We start from the raw sequence: 19,288 nt of genomic DNA on the forward strand, positions 1-19,288 counted from the left end.
CTGACAAATGGTTCTTAACAAAAAAAAACAATCAAAAGAGTACATAGAAAAGAAAGAAAGAAAAAGTCGACCATCTGCATTCTCATATCAATGGATGTATAATCTGCGCTAAGCTGATCAGCGAAAACAAACAATCGAATTCGATCGATACCTCGTAATGTCGTTCAGAACACCGAAGTGCAAAACCGTGTTGCCTTTATTGTCTTGCTTATTCAACACCAAAAAAAAAAAAGCTTATCAAACTCCTTAAGACGCTTCAGCAGAACAAATGAGTCCATCTGGCTGACAGAACACAAATATAGGGACAATCTGGGAAATAAAAGGCGTTTGTGAAGTCTATGGAGCACAATATGTTCCATGTCTCGTTGTTGCCGCCTAAGGACCATATCACTTGGGTGGGCCAGAGTTTATGGGATATGCTCAAGCGGTTATCAAGGATGCATAAGAGGACACTTAGACAGCGACGGTCAGGTGGATGGGAAGAAGGAGCATTACAGATGACTTGAAAATTTTTAGTGTGAAGATCAAAAGATATAACCTTGGTTTCTTCACACTCGGATAACCAATAAAGTGACTGACAGAAGAAAGTTTGTTATAGAGGATTGAGAAAAAAATCTTCTGTATTACTCACTGTGACTGGACAAAATGAACATAGACTCTTCTCTTATACTAAGGAAGATCCGTTTTATACTATACCAGATCAATTACAGACTCAATGTACGGTTTACAAGCCAACATGCAAGTTTCATCCAAAATATCCAAAGCGTACTTCCGTTGACATAAGGATATTCTTGAAACTGATCTTGCAATTTCAAGGCCAAGAAAATATTGTAATGACCCCAGATCTCTGAGCGTAAAAGCTTTCTTCAAATCTTCTTTCAATGTGCAGACCTCATTATCATCATTACTATTGATAAGAATGTCGTCCACATAGACCAAAACTACAACATACTTACCATTTATATTTCTTATAAACAGAGTATGATCAACATGAGACTTTCTGAACCTCAAAGACATCAGTGTGGAACTGAACTTAATAAACCACTGACTCCATTTCTTTGCAGCTGCAACAACAAGGAAAGTCTTGACTGTCGTCATTTTCGCAACAGGTGAGAAATCATCCACAAAATAACCACCTTCTCTTTGTGTATATCCTTTTGCTACTAATCGTGCCTTGTAATGTTCCAAACTACCATCAGCATTAAGTTTAACCTTGTAAACCCATTTACATCCGATAGCATGTTTATCTGGAGGCAAAGAAACAACATTCAAAGTAGCAGTTCCCTCTAGAGCTTGTAACTCAGCATTCATAGCCTTTAACCAATCATCCGACTTCTTAGCTTGCTAGAATGAACTAGGTTCAGAATATTTGGTAACAAAACAGATATATGATTTGTAAGGTTCTGAGAGTTTGGCATAATTCATATAATCTGATAAAGGATATTGAACTCCGGTATCACTCAGATTGCATTAGTAATCTTGCAAATACGATGGTGCTTTAACTGAACGCTTGGTAAGTGACTTTATATTTGGAGCCGAATCAACAAGAGCAAGAACTGAAGCAGAGTGCCGATGTTTGTAGGAGATTCACCACTCAAGGCTACAAATCAGCACATGCAGAATTCAATGTAGGAGATTCATCACTAACAACCACATGATCTACATTATGAAGCACTGTAGGAGATTCAACACTCAAAACTACAAGTTAAATTTTGTCAGTCTCACTCTCTGCAGAATCATCAATGCTACCAAAAAGATCAGATAAGGTGTGAGGATCACCTTTAGTAAAAGGGAAGATAGTCTCATGAAAAACCACATTTTTTGAGATTTTTATTGAGTTGGACTCCAAATCCAATAGCTTGTATCCTTTATATCCTGCAGGATAACCGAGGAAGACACAAGCTTTTGCCCTTGGTTGAAATTTTGTCCTTTCCTTGTATATGTGAAATTGTAACACAGACAACCAAACATACGTAAACCACTATAAACCACTATATGAATAATGTCATCGTCATCTGCAATTGCCATGATATGATTTATAGCAATATTTTGCTTTGTTGTAGCATAGAAAAACTTAGTATTTCTATCACCAAGCTGTTCCTACTTTTCATCTTCCCCAGAAATTCCTCATCATTATAAGCTTTGTTTAACTCGTTTCTAATATGATCAATTTCTTGGGTAGTCTTGTTGCCCAGAGTAAAAGCAGAATCCATAGTCCTTTTCAAAAAAAAAAAATCCTCATAGAAGCATTCAACCTATTCCTTCTTGTTTTTCCGATTATGCTATTTTCTTTCTACTTTGTCTTGTCTTGGAACAAAGATTTGTAGAATTGTCTTCTTAATGCTGACTCATGATAAACATGTCTTCTAAACTTCCTCTATAATACATTCTCTTCATATCTGAAAAAGCTTCTTATCTGTTCCAATATATTTATATATATTTGTGACTAGAGGCCTCTATGATCAGGCCCTCAAAAGCCAATAACTCAATTGATTTGAGGGGATTATAGCTAACCATTCGAAATTTGTCATCACACAATTTAAACAACACTATAAATAGTATAAGAGTATCTCTTTCTTATTCAAGAAAACCTATTACCCACTAACCTCAAACCATGAAGATCACAAGTGTTGATCATGCGTCTAAAATCTTCAAATGATCTCTTTGGTCGTCTTGGTCCACCTTTCTTCTCAAACTTATCCTTTATCTCAATTAAATCACCCTAAAGTATCCATGATCTCTCTTTTCTAAAGTTTGCAGTTCTTTCAAGATCTTCCCAAACTAATTTTCTCTGGCTTGACTCATGGTAACCATACACAAAGGAGTAGAAAGAAGGTCAACTGAAACTGATTTGCATATCTATAAGGTTTGCTGAACAAAAAATAACTGATGCATAGACTTAATTTTTTTAGTCATCACTCATACCATGTGGTGGGACTGTTACAAAGAGAGGGTAACCCAAATCTGAAGTAATTTCCTCAACTTTGTCATCCTTTTACTTTATTTTAAATAGGTGTAAGTGTAACATGTTCGGAATATATTTTCTTTGTATCTCATTAGGCGTCTGTAAGGTTTATTAGAGTCTCTGCCCACATCCGCTGTCGGTGCCGACGTTGCTTTGTGGAGATCGGGCGAGAATGATTTTCGTCCGACATTCTCGGCTAAATGCACTTGGTATACGATTCGCGAGGTTAAGCCTATTATATGTTATGCTTTCATTACTTGGCTAGCCATCAAAGACCGATTAGCCACGGGATCTCGTATGCGAATATGGGGACACACCCAAACATGTTTATTTTGTGGTGAACCGAATGAGACTAGGGATCACATATTCTTCGCTTGTTCATTCTCTTTCACCCTTTGGACTGATGTTGCAAAGCCTTTGCTTCAACGTGGGGTACACCGGACTGGGATCGCACTCTCCGATCTCTGTTCTCTCGCAGGCTCACTCTCACCAACTCTACTCTCCTCCGAATCAGCTTCCAATCAGTCATTTACCATATTTGGAGAGAACGTAATGGTCGTAAACACCAACAAGGGAGCATCTCACCCCCAAGTCTTGGCTCAACGCCTCAACGTATCATTAAGATCATCTCCTGCCGCCTCACGTCCCTCAAGGCCTCAATTATGACTCCGATTCAAAATACGGTAGTTTAGCTCAACGCTGGGCTCAAATACACCACCTATAAATTTAGAGCGACACCATGTTTTTTGTTTAGGTCCTAGGCCTCATGTCTCTGGTGTGAGAGATTTCCGATTATGGTCTTACCTATGCTCTGCTTCTTAATCTGCATGTACATTTGAGTTCATCCTTTTTTATTGAAGAAAATAAAGAACCTGTTAATGTCGCAAAGGTATATTTTTTTCTGTAGATTTGGCTGTTGGGAAAATGTATAATACAAAGGAGTACTTAGAAACAAGGTTAAAGATACTAACTGTTGTATAAAGATTTGATTATTTTGTTTATAAATTATTAAATCGACACCAAAACTATTAATTGTCAAGTGTTGAGTTAAAGCACATGTTATTTTTTTTAAAAACAAATAAAGTTTAAAGAAGGTTTAGTTAGGCCTCGGCATTCGGTTAACCATTCGGTTTTGGTTCGGTTGTGTTCGGTTTAGTTTGGATATAGTAATATATAACTATTTGGATATTTTAGAAATTTCGGTTCGGTTCGGTTTGGTTCGGTTTCTTTCGGTTCGGTTAGATGAAGAGATAACCATAACTAACATAAATTATATTGAAATTAACGAAATAAACCAAATATAACCAAAAGTAACCAAAGATAACCGAAATTAACAAAAATACATTACAAAAATAGAAAAAGGGGAAAATATTAATCCGATTTTACAAAATAGTATTTAACTTTGTAAATTAAAAATAATAACATTTAAATATATTGATTATTTAAGTATTCAATTGTTTTGAATGTAGAAACAATTAATATTTTAATTTTTAAGTTTATTTTAAAGTTTTGCATAATATTAAGTATATTATTTTTGGTATATTCTAGGTTTTTGAATATTTCGGTTAACCATTTAATTGTCGGTTTGGTTTCGGTTAGTTTGGATATAAAATTTTACTAACCATTCGGTTATTTGACGAACTTCGGTTTGGTTTTGGTTTGATTTTCTCAGTTCGGTTCGGTCAGTTATTTGGTTACCGGTTATTTTCCCCAGCCCTAGGTTTAGTCATGCACGAGAAATAAAGTTTTTTTTTTTGTCAACCATTGGACCACAATAAACCGGTCCAGTAGCCAAATCCCTACATTCGTAGGAAGCAAGACTTGATTCCTGGTGTGATGGTGTCATGTGCATTAAAGACTTAAAACAAATAAAAAATAAAAAAAAATTTCTTACTGTAAAAAGGTTTAGTCGTGCAAGAGAGAGACTTTTGTTTTCCCTTTTTTATTTTTATTTTCTATTTCAATTTTTTGTTTTATTTTATCATCTATTTCAATTTTTTTTATTAAGTAACAAGACTTTTGGTAATTTAAACACAATATTGTGTCATTCTAGTTATGACTTATGAATTCTAGTTATGACTTATGAGAGAGAGTCAGTCGAGCAATATTTTTTTAAATTTGAGTCAATCTAATCTATTTTCACTATTAAATAATGTAAATAATATCCAACGAACTCGTATATAGCTGTATATCCCCTTATTATGGCAAAGTAACTTTTTTTTTGGTAAGATTTACATAATTAATTTCTTGCCATTTGAATAAATAAAAAAATTTAAATTTATTATTTGTAATATCCAAAAACAAACATAAAATAATTCTAAAAGATATTAGTTTTTATAATTTAAATATTTAAGAAACTTTTAACTTCCTAAAAATGTAAATTCTTGCGGATCATGTTATGGAGCGGATTATTCTAGTAAAATACATAAAATATTTTAGTTTGATAACAAATGAGTTCATGAGAGATGTTACACCAATTCTAACCGGTAAAAAATACAAAAAATACAGTCCATATAATATTATAAAATATTAATATTAATAAAAGCATATTAAAACATATATAAAAGATACATTGATATTTTCTAATAATTATTAAAAAATTGTTCCACGATATACCAAAAGTTAAAATCTAGTTAATTAAGTAGAATGTTGATGTATAGTCATAGACAGAGTCGTTGCTGAATATTTATGGGCCGCAAGTCCAAATAGAACAAATGTTGTCTAATTTTTTATAGTTAAGTTTTTGGAAAAAAATAGAATTGTTGACTAACAAGGAAAATAGTGGTACTGGGATTTGAATACTGGTATTGGGCAATAAAAACCAAATACTTTTACCATTAGAGTAAGAAAACTTATCATAAAAAGACCGATTAATGATTACATGTTATCTGATGCCCGCAAACACCTGCTTGCTCTGCTTGTAGTCCTGGCCGGCTCTGACCAAGATTATATAATTAAGATTAAAAAGAATTACCATTGTCATGCCCCATAAACATTATTTACTTTTTTTAACCCATGCATGTTTGAACACTGCAGGCAGCTTTTTATTTTTTATAAGGTAAATTCCATCAGGTCTGGCAATCCAATGACGCCATTTATCACATCCATCAATGTTACCGGCTCTGTATGCTATAAATTCTTGACTATATTGCATGTACAATCCATGTTTCAAACCACAAGTCCATCTTGTCCTTCTGCCTAACTTGTCCCCGAATACTATTCTTTTCATTTATTTGAATTGTAAATTTGCGATAGCTAGATTGTCATCTCTTGAGTGACATTGGTACTGAAGAACCAAACCGGGACCAAGATCGTTCTCAATTAGAATTTTGTTGTTCGGACATGAAAACCATGATGATACATTTAACCCAAAACACATTGCAATAACAAACATAAAAATCATAAGACGATTCATTTTCTTGTTTTTTATTTAGGATATTTTTGGAGAAATTTTGGAGAGTTAGATGCATGAATCTAATGACATCAAAGTGTAGTATTTATAATGATTTTCTGCTGTTAATAATTCTGTTTATTTTTATGTGTGGCCTTAAATAATAAGTTGAATTAAAACACAAACACATATGGACTAAAAATAGATAGTGTAGAAAAGTATGATTGAACTAATAAAAAGAAAATCAACCTTACAAATTTTGTTGTAAAATTTATTGGATTTTGGAATATTCTTGGAAATAAGGATGTTGGTTCCGTAATTTATGAATTAGTTATTGTAAGAGAACTTATGTTGAAGAATTTTTCAGCGTATAAGAATAGGATATCTAGTCGTACAACATGGTACGTACGGTGTTCATTGATACTAGGCATGTTCTTTTTGTCGCCGTGCGACTCTCACACGTGATTCATATAAAAGTAACTGTGTATTGTATACTTATGACTTACTCAAAGGGTATGACCTTAAATTTTGAACTAAAAATGGATTTTTAGATGAGAATTATCTTCTCCATTGTCAATTCTTCTCAAAGGTCCGTCAATGGCTTCTATACTATCTACAGTCGCAGCTTTAAAAAATGGATATGGATAAAGGATTGAGTCGCTTGTATTTCTAGCGGCTCTGATATTTTAATTTCAAAATCGCAGTGTCAAGTATACAGAAGAGGAAAAGAAGAATCGAATGAAAAATGATGCGTTTTTCATTACCACAGTCGCATCGACGTTATTTTGTCCTATATATTGTAATTAACATCAGAAAATGTCCGTGCAATGCAGCTGTGTAAATAAATATCTTTGCCTTACTATACATTTGTCAAGATAAGACAAAACGAGACCATCTTTTCTTGAAATGTCTCCCTGACGATTGCATAGAACCATAGAGAATCCAACTCGCGAGCTCAAAATCATATCAGCTGGTTACATCAATACCATGGCCGAAATGGACATGTATGCAAGCGACAAATACAATACACAAAAAGTTACTATGCCACCAAAAGAAGTCAATTGCAAAATTGGTCCAATATTTTTGGACAACATTTACACAGATTAAGAATTAAGATACGTGGATGGCATATAAATGTGTAACACATTATGTGTTTGAACTTTTCATAAGTCGACTTTCTTTCCAACTGTGCTTATCAATGTTGTAACTTGTAACTCGTAATTTATTAGAGTATATTCCATATCTATATCATGAATTTTCTTAAGAGATTGTTTCGTTTCATTTCATTAATGAGACTATTAAAAGAAGCTCATCACTAGACTTTCTTTCCAACATAAAACGAAGAAATTATGAGATATACCCTAATCCAAATTCAGTTTAATAGTAAAATAATTTGTGTAAACTACTGTGCCAGCTTTGCATATTTTTGTAACACATCAAAACATGTCCATGCATTTCTAGAAAAATATCTTTACCAATCATTCAACATTATCCAAATAATTTGCCAAGACAAGACTTTGAACCCAAAAAAAAAAGGGACCCGCCTCTTCTATCCGAAATGTCTCCCACAGAGTTACAAAGATCCAGAGAGAATAATCCAACCCTCGAGATCATAATCATAGACGTCAGCTTATCAATGACTCGGATAAGATTGACGTATACACCGTTGTTTCAATCACCGACGACATCATTCAAAAGACACAAGCGGCCAAAACGCCCATTGACTTCTACGGTGTTTCCAATCCGACTTGGAACCACACCATGAAGTTTTACGTCAATGAAGAAGCAGCCCTATTGAACCTCTAGGTCAAGTTATTTAGCTATTGGCTTGAAAGAGAGAATGGCCTTTGTTTGGGAGACGTCAACGTCTTGGTTTCTTGCTTCTACCAACTACCATTAATGAACTGCAATAAATACAAACTCAAGATGGTGACTTACATTGTGAAAATCATGGAGAGAACCAACGGAATGCTAACTTTCTCATATCAGCTTAAAACCGACAGTATCCGTTGACGATTATTATCCTTCGGCCCCAGATTACTCGTTATCTTATGGTTAACTTATTATTCCAAACCCGGATCCAATGATGTTCAGGTCACCCCGTCATGTGTTCCCCTCAACTTAAACCGCAGTGCCGAAACTGACCCTAGAGCTCATGATCAAATCCGCTAAAGACATAAATAAGGTCAACATCGGCAACGAGATGAGCGTATCGGTTATGATCCGCGAAGGTAAGAAAACGACTACATCCAATACTCCTATCGCCTATTGTGTCTACAGAAACCCGAGATAGGACCACGAAGTTAAGTTTTCTCTTGATGAAAAGTTAGTTGAAGAGGGTCGTTTGACTCTTATTGTGAAATTGATTGGAGTTCGGACCATTCTTGGAGATAAGGACGTTGGTGAAGTCAAAGTCCCGATTAAGGAGCTCTTTGGATTACATCCGCCATCTCTTCCGTCAACTAGCAACGGTGATGATAGTAACGGTGTGAGTTTGGTGACGCGGGGTGTGAGTGTGACGGGTTCCAACAAAGAAAAGGAACATTGAGCTTCACTTATAGGTTTCTTGCGTAGCAAGCTCCTCAACCATTTATTATGAATCCGTTTCATGTAGCCTTAGGTTACCCGATTGTTCAACCAGGAGTAAATATTGGGTCGAGCAACACTCAACTGCCAATTTATATGCAGTCGCAGCAGTACCAGTCACATGGACACCAAGATTATTCACCACCGCAGTTGCAATCACTACAGCATACACAATCACAATTACAGCAATACCAACAATATTCTCCACCACAACTGCGCGCAACTACAACAACAACCACAATGAAGTAAACATGTATGAGGTTGACGCATGATCGGCATATATAAATTTAGTTGGTTTGATAGGCTAAAATTTAGTAGGTTTGTCACAACTGACCGATCTACATGTGCTAAATTTTAGGAGTCAACTCCATTTAAATATGAATCGTCTAGCCATATATTTATTTAATACATTAAAAAAATACATAAATTATTCAGTGAAGAAAGCTAAACACTTATTTAAATAGTAAAGAACGCTCAAATCTTATTTAAAAAAAAAACTCCATTAAATAGAAATAATAAGATATTGTTAGCACATGTTCATCATTTGATAATCCTAGAACCATTTGCCGAGCTGCCTCATTATTTTCAATTAGGCTAATCACATCCCAATAGAAAGATGAGTTGTATTCGATATTAGATAAGTGGTGTATACGACGTACAGCTCTCTCTCTGTCAGAACACATGTCTTCTCCTGCAATTTTAATAGTTTTCGAATGCCATCGAAATTTCAGATTTTTCAGTGCTTCCTGAACCTTTACGTTTGCGTCTCACAGCGGTTGGATGCACTTTCTCTCTTTCGGTAGGGTTTCCGTTGTGTGGGGGGGCGGGGTACATGAAAATTTTCTTCCTGGTCACCGCCCATATAAGATTCATCTACTTTGGTCTGTGTGTCAGTCCTATAATCTTGCACTGGCACATACCCATCGTGACCATTTCCAACTACCCACCCGTCATCCGTTCCAAGATATGGGTATTATTATCGGACCATGTGATGTGTTTCTATAAATGTTTAACAAAAAAAAATGTATTAGCAAAACATGACATATAAATTTAGCAATAAGGTTTTTTAAAAATACAATAATATGTTACCTTACGCGCTGATGCTATTTCTGTAGAAACAAATAAAGTTCTAAATTAATTCAATGTTCCACATGCAATGAATATCTACCGAAACGTAAAAAGAAAAATATGTGTGGAGATTATATAGACTTGTTGGATTTGCAAGTTCTAAGAAAACACATATTTGCCACTCTATTTATAATGGTTTAAGTAATCTTCCAAAAATAGAATGTATTTCTTTTAAATATTATGATTAAAAACAAACTAGTCAATATAAATTTTCACTAATAATACATTTGAACAATAAATTAAAATATAGTGATAATATTATTAGTCAATATATAATTTCGCTAACAATATTCTGATTTTTCTTTTGATTTTGGTGATTGATTCTTGATTGATTATTCGGGCAAATATTGATAGTGTTTTTAATTGTTTTGAAATGTTTTTTTTTATTGAATAGTTATATGAGCAGTCAAAAATCTATTAACCACTAATCAATGCATTAATGTTATTCTCTTATTAATGATTAACTTCATAAACTCTTTTGCAGTATTATTAGTGATGATGATGAAAAATATAAAATTTATTATTGAAATGGATTTTAAAAGAAATAAAAAATGAGAATAATTAATTTATAAAAATAAAATATTTAATATATATATATACTTTTGAAGAGCTTTTAAATATAAAACGGAGAAAAAAATGCTTTTAAAATTGTTTAGTTTTAAAACATGAATTTGACGCTTTAAAAAATTATAAAACAAATAAGTGAAAAAATGACTTTTAAAGCTTAAAAAAAATTAAAAGCAAAAAAAATGTGATTGGCAAAAAAAATGGTGTCAAGGCTTTAAGCATTTTTAAAATCTTAAAGTGGCTTACACATTTTTTAAATATTAAAGTGGGTTACAAATCAGGGATTTTATTACATTGTATTTTGCTACTTCTAATTCATGATTTGTTTAGTATTTCAGTTTGACTCATGGATTTTTTTTTTATTTTTCCATTCATTTGTTAATTTTCATTGGAAAATTTACATATATAAAATGCTCCATGAGCGTATCTGTGTATTTAGTTCAATGATTTCAAGTCATCTAACATTTCTTATCCCTAGATATCAGTCTCGTTGACGCACTACATCTATCTTGCAAATCCCAATACCATACAATCTAATTCATAAACCATTTAAACTAACCAACTTGCAAAATCTGTAACTTTGCGAAACTAAAATTTTAAAAACTCTTGATCAAAAGAAAAGTATTTTTTTATGCTTGCTACTAGCTAGGTTTAACACATTCTAGCCAGTTTATTTTTTATATCTAGAAACCTTGTTAAGTTTGTATAGCCAAATCTCAGATATTGAATCACTACAAAAAAACATGCGTTTTGCAAGGACGAGTTGCGACGGAATACAGCTCTCACAAATTTGCGGTGGATTTGCGAGGATATTACGAGAAACAAAAAGTTCTTAGCAAATCCCTCGCAAAATTGTGAGGAAGCCAGTCGTCGCAAATCTGCTGCTCATTTGCGAGACATTTACGACAAATTCGCAGGGAAAGTCACCTTCCTCGCAAATCAATCGCAATATTGCGACGCATTTGCGAAAACAGAATCCATAGCAAGATTGCTATGGACGTGCGAGTGAATTGCGATAGCCTAGCAAATCCATTGCAAAATTAGGAAATTATTTTTTTTATATATATTACAAAAGTTAATATAATTATTTTGAAATATATTTCAATGTGTTCATAAGGTGAATTATTCTGAAATACATTACTATTACATTACTATTAATGATTAAAATGATGATAAAAAAGAGTATGATGAGACATTGGACCTTATAATATACTTGAAAGTTAATTTTACTAACTTTTAAAATTATTTTGATGGTTTTTATAAATTAAATATACAGGGTTTGTGACATATTTGCGACTGATTTGCTAGATAAATAGCAAATTAGTCGCAAATCCATCGCAAATTAAGATAATCATAGCAATTCCCTCGCAAATGACAACTTCAAACCCTAAACCCTAAACCCTAAACCCTAAACCCTAAAGACTAATTACATTACTATTAATGATAAAAAAAAGATGAATCCAAGACTTTTAATCAAAGATAGGACAGTGCAACACAAATTGTTGGAGAATTGGATAATTTTGGAATATTTGTCAAATATTTGTCCCAATGTAATGAACATATATATGATATAGTGTAGAAGATAGTTAATGATTAGAGGAAGATGCAAAATTGGACAATTTTGGAAAGTTTGATGATAGAAAAGAGTATGATGAGCCTATAGGACCTTATAATATACTTGAAAGTTTATTTGACTAATTTTTAAAAATTATTTTGATGTTTTTTATAAATTAAATATTCAAGATTTGCGACAAATTTGCGATAGATTTGCTAGTCGCATAGCAAGTTAGTCGCAATTCCATCGCAAATTTCTAAAATCATAGCAATTCCCTTGCAAATGACAACTTTAAACCCTTGAACCTAAACCCTAAAGACTAATTACATTACTATTAATGATTAAAAAGATGAATCCAAGATTTATAATCAAAGATAGGGCACTAATGACAATTTCAAAACCTAAACCCTAAATTAGTCGCAAATCCATCGCAAATATCCCAAATCATGGCAATTCAACTTTAAACCCTTGAACTTTAACCCTTATGACATTATATGTTTGCAATTCTCAATATTCTCATATAATTCTTATATAAATTACATATTTTTTATATGTTTGGAAATTCTGGAAATATTTTTATATGTTTGCTAGAGATTTGCGAGGGACCCTAGCTAATCCTTAGCAAGTTCTACGAGGGATTTGCGACGCAGCGTTTTTCTATCTAAACAGAAAACCTAGTTTGAGCGTAGCTCAAACCTCGACTAATCCGCAGCCACAAAAAACCAAAATCCCTAATTCCTCTCTTCTCCGATCTATCTCCACCTCTCTTCTCCGATCTATCTCCACCTCTCTTCTCCGATTAACCACCTCTCTGCATCTTCTCTCTTCTCTGCTTCTCTCTATCTCCACCTCTCTTCTCCGATCTGTCCTACGCTTCTCTCTATCTCCTCGTCTCTGGTTACTGTCTCTCTCTTCTCTCTATATCCTCTCGTCTCCGGTGACTGTCTCCTCCTCTCCCCTCTATCTCCGGTGAGTCTCCTCCTCTCTTCTCTATCTCTGATTACTCTTCCTATTCTCTCGATCTGAAAGTGTTGTTAGTTTAGGGTTTAGAATTTTATTTTAGGGTTATGATTTGGGGGTCAATTTTTAGTTTAGGATTCTAATTTCGAGTTTAGGGTTCTTATTTCGTGTTCAATTTCGATTTTAGGGTTTCAATTTTAGGATTTTGATTTTAGGTTTCGAATTCGAGTTTAATTTGTTTTTTTGTATAATTTTATTGAATTTTGGTTTTAGTGTTTAGGTTTAATTTTAATTTTATTTGTTGTAGATGTCTTCTCGAGACCAAAACGGGTCTGTAAACCAAAATGTTTACAGCCAGTTCATATCATCTCAAGTGTTATCTCCTCCCATATCTGCTCGAGGGATACGCTCTATTGGCTCTGCTCAAAGGTTACCTTCTCCCGCTTCTTCTCAGGGAACCTCACCGGCAACACAAGATAACTGTAATGCAACCTCTGCGGGGGTGCATGCAAAATGATTTTCTTCCTCAGCAATTAACTTCGCGTGTCAACAGTATGTCTGTCTCTCAAACTTTTTTCACTTTGGAAGAGTTACTTGCAAGTCCTGGGCGTGCTGGCTTACCAAAACTGGATCCTAAGCGACCTCCGGGTACTATCTGGTGAGAATGTTATTCATCTTACCTATAGTTTATCTTTATGTTTTGTATTTTCAATGATCCTCATTCGTTTTATCTTATGTTTTGAAGGTTTGACCAGGATTCTTCGGTTGCTGCTACTGGCCGGGCCATTTTTGAAAGAGATTTCCAATCAGCTCATGCCAATTGGACCCAAACGGTCCGGTTGTAAACCGGTGGTTTAAAACTTTTGCGGTAAGTTACAGATTTGTTGATGTGTTTAAATTACAGATTTTGTGTGTTTATCACTTGATTCTAGTTCTGATTCTGTTTCTGATTCATTTTATGTCTTTACAAGCAAACATATAACTGGGATGCGTCCATCAATGGAAGAGTTAAAGTTAAGTTTGAAAAGAAGTTGAAGACCCGGATGAGTGATCAAGTGTCTCGGTGGAAGGGTACGTGGGAAGAAGAAAGGTAATGACGCAGTGCCGCGGTGGGTTGATCGTACCGTATGGGATGGCTTGGTCAATTTTTGGTGTGAACCAAAATCAGAAGCAAAGAGTATCAATAGCCGTAATGCTCGCTATAGTGATCCTGATGGCACCAGAATACATAAGCACCGTTTTGGTCAGACCTCTTTTAAAGCCCGAGCACGAAAGCTTGTAAGTATCTCTATTTAACACAAGTTCATTAATTATATCATATCTACAATATAGTAATATAGTTGTTTCATTCCTCTGTTTTTAGTCTGAGAGGACTGGTGAGCCACTACCTGATTTCCTGCGAGTCCTAGAAGACACTCATAGGAAACCTGATGGGTCGTTTGTTGATGGACTGTCTGAGAAGATGTACAATGAAGTGTCGTCAAAGATAGTTGAAGCTGAGTCTGAGCTATTATCAGCGGATAACATGGAGAGTAGTGCTTCCGGCGGGTTATCAGTAACTGTGAAGAACCAAATTTATGCCGAGTAAAACATGCTTCATTGTTTATGTTTATGTTTGTGTAAACACTAATGGTGTGTATATGTTTTGTTGGCAGGTTGCTCCGAAGAAAAAGAACCGGATATATGTGGTTGGTAACATGCAAGCAGAAGCATCTTCAGCTCAGATTGGTCAACCGCCTCCTCCTTCTGAAGATCCACTTGTTCTAGCTGCAAAGCTTGCTGCTGCCGAAGCTGTTCTTGCAACTCAGGCAACTCAGTTACAGAAGATGCATAGTTATGATGCATACTTTGATTATCTTGCAGAGAAAGATCCAGAGTTTGCTGCAAGGTTTCGTCGAGAAGATCCAGCTATCGGAGACACAACCACCGGCGGAGAAGCTACCGGCGGCCAAGCAACCTGATGAACTCTCTTTCTCTCTTAATGTGTAATGATGTTTAGCTTAGAACTTGATCTCCCTTGTAAACTTATTTTGTTATTTGAAAACTTAGTACTTCTAATTACAGTTTTAATTTGCATAAGTTATAAGGTTTAATTTTAATTACAGGTTTAATTATAATTGCCGGTTTAATTCTAATTAAGGTAACCAAAATGAAAATTATAATTTTTTTTATACCATTATTATTATTTGCGACGGAAAAAATAATTGCAAAAGCATCGCAAATTTGCGAGGGAGTTACTAGATACTAATTTTGCGAGGAAATTGCTTTTCAAACAAGTCTTCGCTATTTGCGATTAGTTTGCGAGGAACTTTTTTTCCTCGCAAAAGTTGCGAGGGATTTGCGACGTTGACCGATTTGCGAGAAGCGATTTGCGAGGAACGGACTTTCTTCGCAAATCTCTCGTTTTTGTCGATTTGCGAGGGATTTGCTATATATTCGTCAATCGCAAAACCGTTGTTTTCTTGTAGTGAATCTCTAATGTAAAATAGAATGTTTGTGAGAAATTACTTCAGAAGAAAGATGTAAAAATTCTCTAAGATATGTAAAATAGAATAATGGAAGGAGTGATTTTAGACAAAAAATAGAAATGTGGCCACGAAAATAATTTATCAGATGTATATTAGATTTTGTTTCTTTTTTTTTTGGTAATTACACTACCACGGTTGAACAACTTCACATTCACAAAGACGCTTATTTTTAGGCAGAGGAGTGCAAGTGCAGTTTTTAGGCATCTCACTTGCACTTCGTGCACCCAAGAAGTCAAGGAAACAAGTGATTGGTGGACTGCCTCTGTCTGTGCATGATCCATTGAAGACTTGTTTAGAACGTCGATACACTGGTTCCTTCATTGGTGGAAAAACTGATACATCTGTTTTTTTTTTACATGACACAAAAGCATAGACATTAGTAAATACATATGAGTCAGTTTTTTTAAATCCAGACTGTTTTTTTTTAGTGAGGAAGAAATATGCATCTAATTATGATACAATATATTAATGTTACCTTGTGACGAGTGGATGGGGAGAAGAGAGAAAAGGACACAAGAAACCAAAAATATTGGAGTAACCTTCATCTTTTTTTTTTCTCTTTTGACTATGATTTTTCTTTAAAAATTGTATGTTATGGTTTCAGCAGTTGTACATTGATATATAGCTATTTTGCAACTTCTTTGCATCTGTTGTTCAAAAAAACCAACTTCTTTGCATCTTATCTTTTTTGGAAATAGAATGAAAACTGTTGGACCAAAATTATATGTATTTTTTCGTTTTACTGAATATTGAAAAAGTCACGGGAGTTAATCCGTTTTATGGTATATAACATTTATTTCTAAGAAATGTAATGTTTAAAATTAGGAAGGCATTTTAAAAATATCAAGACAATTCCTCTTTGTTTAGTTCACATATTTATAAAATCTATATATACATTTTTGAAGTACATTTTGGGTTCTACCCTTATATTTGTACTTATTTAAAAATTTATTTACAAAATTAATCCCTAAAAAGTTTTCAAAAATATCATTATTTTAGATTTTGTTTCTTAAATATTTTACATACCATTCCAACTAAAAAATACAGCAAAATCAATATGGAAACAGAAACTATGATATATTTAACTACATCTTCAATTGTTTATTGAAGATATTCTATCTCTGAATATTTTGCAAACAAATTCCTATTTTGTTTTCCGAAACCTGTGAGCTTTGATTCTTAACCTAAGAAAAACTTCGATTCACGTTTATTTAATATTATATAGATAACCTTAATAAATTTTTAAATATTATGAATATGTAAAATTAATTTTTTAAAAATACTATATAATATGGTTATATGGTAGATGGTTAAAAAGAGGACATGTTGGAATTAATAAATTATCATTAAATTTATGCTAACACGAGTTAAATCCTCATTTTATTATTTGTCAACACTATTAATATTATAATATTTGACATATAAAAATTAAGTTGACTTAATCATAGCGTATTAAATTATATATGACTTATTATGTATTTAGATCCCTTATTTTTGTTATAATAATTAAAAATCATAATAGAATCTCAAATACTAAACAAAACAAACTAAATATAACAAACAAAAAATGGTCATGAAGTATATTAAAATATCCAATATGTAACAAACAAATATAATATAAAATATAAATAACAATAAAAATTATATACACGCGGTGTACCGCAGATTAAAATCTAGTAAATATACGTTATCAAAACCATATTGTACATCTTTTTACTTTTTTTCTCCATATTATAAAATAAATCTTCGTTAGAAATATCTTGTTAGTTTATAAAACTAGAAGATTCAACCAAAACACTTTATATATGTACATGTAAATTAAATAGAACATGGATTGGACTATCACTGATAAAAAAACCCATTTTTACTGATATAATAATACTCAAAGTAATTTTGGTTTCTCAACTGAGGCTCTTATCACTTAGACGTGGATTACAAAGAGGAACGTAGCTCATTTAAAATAACATTATTGCATACGGAAAAAAATCCAAACCCTAATTATAAATCAAGAAAATCGAATAACTTAATTGTTGCAAACGACAAAACAGTCGCATTGACGACGGTTGTGAGGAAGAGGAGTGCATTTGCAATTCTTAGGCATAGCACTTGCACTCTTCGATCCCAAAAGATCTAGAAAACATGTGTAGCTTGGACTTCCTCTGTCTGTGCAAGAGCCTCTGAACACGTCCTTTGATGGGCACCATTCTAACCCTAATAGAGTACATTTTTGAAATAACACAGCTTAATTAAATTGCATTGAGTGTGTGTTATTACATTTGAAAAACATATATGAGCTGAGCATTATCATACCTTCGGCAAGGTTGGCTGAGAGAAGGGAGAAAAGGAGACATGAAACCAATAAAATCGCAACGCATTTCATCTTTGGTCTCTCTTCTTCTTCTTTTTCTTGTTCTCCTTTTTTTTTTGTGCGTGTGTGTATGTTGTGATTAATATATATATATATATATATATATATATATATATATATAATTTAACCAATGCATGTTTCGTAGGCTTGATTTTTATTTATACGAAGGTATATTTAATGCATAAATTAAATTTTGGTATATCTTGTTAATTTGTAATTTCCTGGAAATCTGGTGTGTCTTGTTTTCTTTTATGGTAAAAACAAATTGGTATTCAATCAAATAATGTAGTTACTCTTTTTTCTTTTCGGATCAAATATTATAGATATTATTTTCCATTCGAGTATTTTCTAACATAATTTAGTCAGTTTTGGAAATAAAATATTCTAACCTTATAGTTAAGACAATATACAGTTTCTGTAAATATCGTTTTTCATCTACTATATTTAAGGTACAATAAATGATTAAATATTTAAATTACTCGCTAGTCGTGTTCAAAAACGCATATATTTTCTGTAAATCATCTAACATCATTCTTTGATTTCTCTAAAATTTGAGTCATCATGATCAATTGATCTCACCTATGTTTGTACTTGGCAATATTAATTTTAGAAAGGTTGTCGAATATGAATATATGATTAAACGATCTTGATTCGAATATTGCAAATAGTTACTAATTGTAACCAATTAAACAATTCAACTGTATAGAAATGAACCAATCGTTGAACTCTGATGCCTATCACGAGAGACGTAACGATTGTTGGGGGTAGTGAAGTTTGAAAGGAAATATTTAAGTAAAAACAAAAAAATGCAAGATTTAACTCTTTAGTTTTCCAAAGTTTATGTATTCCATGATTTTTCATTTTATTAACGATATATGGGAAAGTAACAAAATATATTAGTCCCTATTCATATATTGTGAGGCTGATAAGGATAGGTAAGCAAGCATTACCAACAATAGATGAAAGATAAATAAATATCTTAGAATTAATTTCGTGGAAACACAGAATATGGAATATCCCACATATGTATAATATTTATTTAAAAGGTGATAAATATACCAAATAAATATCTTGAGGCTTGGGACCGATATGCAGAATCTGCAATCGAAAATAGAATGGGTAACAACTTTACAACTAGAGCCTTTTGAAACAGTTCAAGCTAGCGAAGTTAATGCACTTAACTACAACACAATCATTTTAGTGTTTTCTTGATCATCCATAAAGCTGTTCAAACTTTTGA

General features: G+C 33.2%; 2 protein-coding genes and 2 pseudogenes across 2 annotated transcripts; 1 reads left to right on the plus strand and 3 right to left on the minus strand.

The window, feature by feature from the left end:
* Nucleotides 1–5,960: 5,960 nt before the first annotated feature.
* Nucleotides 5,961–6,380, minus strand: LOC109127287 (S-protein homolog 14 pseudogene; annotated as a pseudogene).
* An 882-nt stretch (nt 6,381–7,262) lies between these two features.
* Nucleotides 7,263–8,930, plus strand: LOC147934019 (uncharacterized; annotated as a pseudogene).
* Nucleotides 8,931–15,742: 6,812 nt separating this feature from the next.
* Nucleotides 15,743–16,281, minus strand: LOC109127288 (defensin-like protein 242). The gene is made up of 2 exons (XM_019231872.2): nt 16,156–16,281; nt 15,743–16,021 (listed from the first exon to the last, which is right to left on the minus strand). The coding sequence occupies exons 1-2, from the start codon at nt 16,223–16,225 to the stop codon at nt 15,807–15,809; spliced, it is 285 nt and encodes a 94-aa protein (XP_019087417.1). The 5' UTR covers nt 16,226–16,281; the 3' UTR covers nt 15,743–15,806.
* A 1,363-nt stretch (nt 16,282–17,644) lies between these two features.
* On the minus strand, nt 17,645–18,060 carry LOC109127623 (putative defensin-like protein 244). The gene is made up of 2 exons (XM_019232627.2): nt 17,991–18,060; nt 17,645–17,891 (listed from the first exon to the last, which is right to left on the minus strand). The coding sequence occupies exons 1-2, from the start codon at nt 18,058–18,060 to the stop codon at nt 17,704–17,706; spliced, it is 258 nt and encodes an 85-aa protein (XP_019088172.1). The 3' UTR covers nt 17,645–17,703.
* Between the last annotated feature and the right edge of the window lie 1,228 nt (nt 18,061–19,288).

This window comes from Camelina sativa, chromosome 11 (genome assembly GCF_030686135.1).
Source record: "Camelina sativa cultivar CO46 ecotype springtype chromosome 11, ASM3068613v1".
Taxonomy (NCBI): Eukaryota; Viridiplantae; Streptophyta; class Magnoliopsida; order Brassicales; family Brassicaceae; genus Camelina; species Camelina sativa.

Coding starts and splice junctions, on each gene's coding strand:
- LOC109127288 (XM_019231872.2), bottom strand. CDS start 16,225: ATGAAGGTTACTCCAATATTTTTGGTTTCTTGTGTCCTTTTCTCTCTT. Junction 16,022..16,155: donor CCCCATCCACTCGTCACAAG/GTAACATTAATA, acceptor AAAAAAAAACAG/ATGTATCAGTTTTTCCACCA.
- LOC109127623 (XM_019232627.2), bottom strand. CDS start 18,060: ATGAAATGCGTTGCGATTTTATTGGTTTCATGTCTCCTTTTCTCCCTT. Junction 17,892..17,990: donor CTCAGCCAACCTTGCCGAAG/GTATGATAATGC, acceptor GTACTCTATTAG/GGTTAGAATGGTGCCCATCA.